Raw genomic sequence first — 5,000 nt, forward strand, 5'->3', positions numbered from 1 at the left:
TTCAAGGAAGAAAGAGATAGAATACAATAAAATAGAGAATAGAGAGAATGGAAAATGGAGATAAGGGACACGATGCGCATGCAGAGAGAGAGAGAGAGAGAGAGAGAGAGAGAGAGAGAGAGAGAGAGAGAGAGAGAGAGAGAGAGAGAGAGAGAGAGAGAGAGAGAGAGACATGGCCGTGAACTATATAGTGTCCAATCCCATTAAAGTTCAGCTGATCATTACAACTCTGCCTTTAAACTCCCTGCCTATCTGTTACCCCTCTCTTCTTTTCCACCTCTGTAATTAATTCGTCCCTATGCGTGCAGTGTGGCGGGAGTGTGAGGTGCTACAGGTAACATGAGGTAAGGGGAGGTGAAGTGAAGCCGACCATTCTGTTATGTCCTGTCTGTCTTCCTGTCTCAATACCTGTCCGTCTGTCTGTCTGTCTGTCTGTCCGTGTCTGTCTCGTCTGTACATACGTTATCTCTGACACCACTTCGCTCTTCTCATCCACTTTTCCCTGTCTGTCCTGTTTGTCACGTGTGTTCCAGAATGGTGCTCTCTCTCTCTCTCTCTCTCTCTCTCTCTCTCTCTCTCTCTCTCTCTCTCTCTCTCTCTCTCTCTCTCTCTCTCTCTCTCTCTCTCTCTCTCTCTCTCTCTCACTAAACCCGTACCCTGCTCCTGTACAGACGTGCCCGAGGCCAGCCTGCGAGTGGAGGGCGGGCGTGGTGGCGCGGGAGCAACAGTGGAGGTGGCGGAGGGGGACAGCGTGACCTTCCTGTGCCGCGTGACAGCCGACCCGCCCGCTTATAACATCACCTGGCTTCATAATGTGAGTAGACAGGGGAAGGGAAGGAGAGGGATCTGGAGGGAGTGGGAGGGAAGGGAAAGTAAGGAAAATGAAGGGGGAATAAAATGAAGGGATTGGGAGGAGAGGGAAGGGGAGGGTAATATAGGATAGGGTAGGGAAGGAAATGAAGTGAGGAGAAGGTAAAGGAAGAGGAGAGGGATTAAAGGCGATGGGAGGAGAAGGGATGGACTGGGAAGAAAAGGAAAGGGAGGGAAAAGGGAATAAAGGAAAGGGGAAGGAAAGAGAGGGAAAGGTGTGGGGAAAAGCAGGGAAAGGAGGAAAGAGAGGGAGGGAAGGGAGGAAAGGGAAGAGAAATAAAGAGAAGAGAAAGAAGGGAATGGTAGAGGAGGAAAGGAAAGGCAAAGGAAGGGAAAGGAAAGGAGGAGACAGAGACAAGGACAGGGACATGGCGAGGGAGGCAGGAAGGACGAAGCGCATCACTGAAAAACAATGGGGCATAAAACTAATGAAAACTGCATACAAGATTACACGCAAATTACACAAGGATTTCAGGACAACAGATATGTAGACCCACAACTACACATTTCAACACACTTCTGTACACTCACTACAACAATGAAACAACAACAACAACAAAGAGAAATAACACGTAATCCACTATTGCTTATGGCGAAGAGTATAAGAATTTGTTAGTATGGTAACGAGTACAATGCAAGGGGAGGAGGTGTAGCGTGGAGGGTGGCGAGACTATACCTGCAATGAGATGGATGGCTGTACACGCGACGAGAGGATCATAGCTGCAGGATCCGTGGAGGCGTGACAGGACCGAACCAGGATTGCCAACCGATTCAATTTATGTGAAGAGAGGCAATGAGGAATAATGAGGCGCAGAAGAGAGAGAGAGAGAGAGAGAGAGAGAGAGAGAGAGAGAGAGAGAGAGAGAGAGAGAGAGAGAGAGAGAGAGAGAGAGAGAGAGAGAGAGAGAGAGAGAGAGAGAGAGAGAGAGAGAGAGAGAGAGAGAGAAAGGACGGAAGAAAAGGGCTAGGAAGAGGAAGAGAAGAAGAAAAGAGGGTGTGTCGAATTACTAGCGAATAGAAGAAAAAAACAAGAAAAATGATTAAATCGACACAGAACAGCAGAAAGATAAGGAAAAGGAGAACAAGAAGAAGAAGAAGAGGAGGAGAGAAAGACTAGGATGACGGAAGACCGGGCTGGAAGCGGAGGCCGGGCTGAGCAATAATACAAGGCCTGTGACGTAAGCTCCATTTAAGCGAGATAGGAAAGCGAGGAAGAAGAGAGTAAGGGCGGGAGGCTGAACCCAGGGATACAGGGATACAGTAAAGCAAGACGAGGCGAGGCAAGGCGAGGTGAGGTAAAGGGAGGTGCCCGGATGTTAGCACTGAAATTATCTAGGCTAGGGGAGGGAAAGCGAGCAGTAAGAGCAGGAAAGGAACAGAGGGGTAGGAGAAACTGTGGTATAAGAGAGTGGTACACGCCTGTGGTACTGTGGCAGTGGTGGTAGTCTAATGGGTACAGGTGCATATACAGGTACAAAACCAGGTGTAAATACGTGCAAGGAAGGCAGGGAACCCTAAGACAGGGAGGTATTTAGGGCTGAATGAGGATGGGAGAAGACATTTTGAGAGGGGGAGAGGAAGAGAGGGAGGATTGTAAGTAGGCCAGAGGGACAATAGGGAGGTGGACAGTAGGTGAAGCAGGGAAGGGTAGGGAATGAAAGGAAAGAAAAGCGTAGTGGATGAGCAGGGTGTGGCAGACTAGAGCAGGGGGGAATGCAAGGGAGGGAAGGAGGGAGGAAGGGAGGGTGGGGCAGTAAATAAGCAAGGAAGTGCGGAGTGCAGTTTAAGGAGCAGGACAGGATTAGAGGGGACGTGTGTGTGTGTGTGTGTGTGTGTGTGTGTGTGTGTGTGTGTGTGTGTGTGTGTGTGTGTGTGTGTGTGTGTGTGTGTGTGTGTGTGTGTGTGTGTGTGTGTGTGTGTGTGTGTGTGTGTGTGTGTTTTGCTAGTTTCCCTGCGTACTTGTATTTACCTAAATGTAGTATATAGAATTTGAATCAATGAGGTGTCCTTCCGTGTGTGTGTGTGTGTGTGTGTGTGTGTGTGTGTGTGTGTGTGTGTGATTCAGATTCAGATTCAGATTCAGATTTATTTACATGCTCAGACTTTGTGATACAAAGTATGGAGCACAGCTCCTGCAATTATTTCAGATACAAACAAACACTAACAACTTATATAAATCAACTTTCTGTTACCTAAAAAAAATTATAGGTAGCTTTTAAAAAAAGAGAAATGTTAGACAAAATATATTGACTTTTACTTTGCATTAATTGGATAAACTTATTCACTGTTGGGTTATTTCTATAATAATTTGGAATATATTTGTTTCTGAACTCCACGATGTTATCATTAGGGCATGACAATAAAATATGATATTCATCTCCAACAACATTACATCTACATAAAGTACATAATCTTTCTTCCCTATCTATACTATCATATCTTCCTTTCACAACAGGTAGTCTATTGTTATTTGTTCTTATTTTAATCAAAGGCATTCTGATACTCTTTTTAAGTTTCAATAGGTAATCTTCTCTGCAATACAAGTCTTTATACATTCTATAACTCTTACAAAGTCCCTTTGTTGAAATATTTCTAAACCATGATGTTATCCAATGATCTTTAAGTTTGTTTTCAACTGCTTTCCTTAACCATTCTGGATTATTAGTTTGTTGATCCATCCAAATACCTGACATACCACAATTGTTAAGAATATTTCTTATATGGCAAATCCAAGGTGATGAATACATGCCTGTGGAGTCTAAATGTAACAAACTTTTATACATAATCATGCTTATGTGTGTGTGTGTGTGTGTGTGTGTGTGTGTGTGTGTGTGTGTGTGTGTGTGTGTGTCTAGGAAAGAGATAAACTAACAAATATATAGAAGCAAATGCAACACAAAATAAGTAAAGTGACGATAATGAAGTAAGGTTTCTCTAACACTGAAGAAGAGAGATAAAGAGGGATAGAGAGAGGGAAAGAGAAAGTCAGAGAAGGGTATGGGAAGAAGAAACGGAGGAGGATAAGAGGAGGATGAGAGCAGAGAAGAACAAAGAGAGGACATCCATAGAAAGGGAAGGGGAGAAGGAAGAGGGAAGGCAGCGAGGGTGAGGGGAAAGAAGGGTCCTGTACCTGATTAATGGAGGCTGGGCTTCATTAGCGAGGAGTACCTGTGTGGGGCTACCTGTGCTGGGCTACCTGTGTGGGGCTACTGGGCTGCCGGCTACCTGCTTGTGAAGAGGCGTAATTAGTGCTGGTGGCGCTAATGATGGCGTCATCTTTACACCTTCACACGTGCCGCTGCCACAACCACCACCACCATTACTGCCATCCTCATTGCTGTTACTACCACTACCACCATCACCCCCTTTACTACGTACTTCCATTATTACGTGTTACTATTAGTACTACCACTGCCATTACTACCATCACTACCATTACCGGCACCACTACAGTTACTGTCATTACTACCATCTCTACTTACTGTTACCACACTGAAATATTACCATTATGATTACTACTACTACTACTACTACTACTACTACTACTACTACTACTACTACTGTTCCTGCTGCTGCTACATAACATCTCTACCACCTCCACCATCATGACACTATCACCACCTCTAGTAAACACACACACACACACACACACACACACACACACACACACACACACACACTAACTATAACCACCACCACCACCACCACCACAGCAGAACCACGTCCTCACCAAGACTTGAGTTCAGACACACAGAGGAGAAGGAGGAGGAGGAGGAGGAGGAGGAGGAGGAGGAGGAGGAGGAGGAGGAGGAGGAGGAGGAGGAGGAGGAGGAAGAGGAGGAGGAGGAGCATCAAAGACAAGGGAGAAGGAGAAGGACGAAACAGCATATTAAATAAAGGAAGAGGAGAAAGCAAATGCGAAGGGGAAGAAGTAAGGCGGACACAGAGGAGGAAGAGCAGGTGGAAGAGAAGCAAGAGAGAAAGAGAGAAAGACAGAGTAACGAAGAAGGGAAGAGGAAGGGTAGAAGAAGGGGAAGAGGAAGGTCAAAATAAGGAAGATAGAAGCATAAGTAAGACCAGTGAGTGAAGACAAAAAGGGGAGTTCATATTTATAATGAGGTTACCCGCTT

At 45.6% G+C, this 5,000-nt stretch overlaps 1 protein-coding gene across 1 annotated transcript in view; it reads left to right on the forward strand.

Moving 5' to 3' along the window:
* Positions 1-5,000, forward strand: part of LOC135102810 (uncharacterized) — a 134,636-nt gene that overhangs the window by 80,411 nt on the left and 49,225 nt on the right. Inside the window, exon 5 of the mRNA XM_064008346.1 lies at positions 672-814. Coding sequence (XP_063864416.1) covers positions 672-814 — 143 coding nt within the window. The remainder of the gene's footprint in view (positions 1-671; positions 815-5,000) is intronic.

The sequence above is a fragment of the Scylla paramamosain genome, chromosome 8 (assembly GCF_035594125.1).
Source record: "Scylla paramamosain isolate STU-SP2022 chromosome 8, ASM3559412v1, whole genome shotgun sequence".
Taxonomy (NCBI): domain Eukaryota; kingdom Metazoa; phylum Arthropoda; class Malacostraca; order Decapoda; family Portunidae; genus Scylla; species Scylla paramamosain.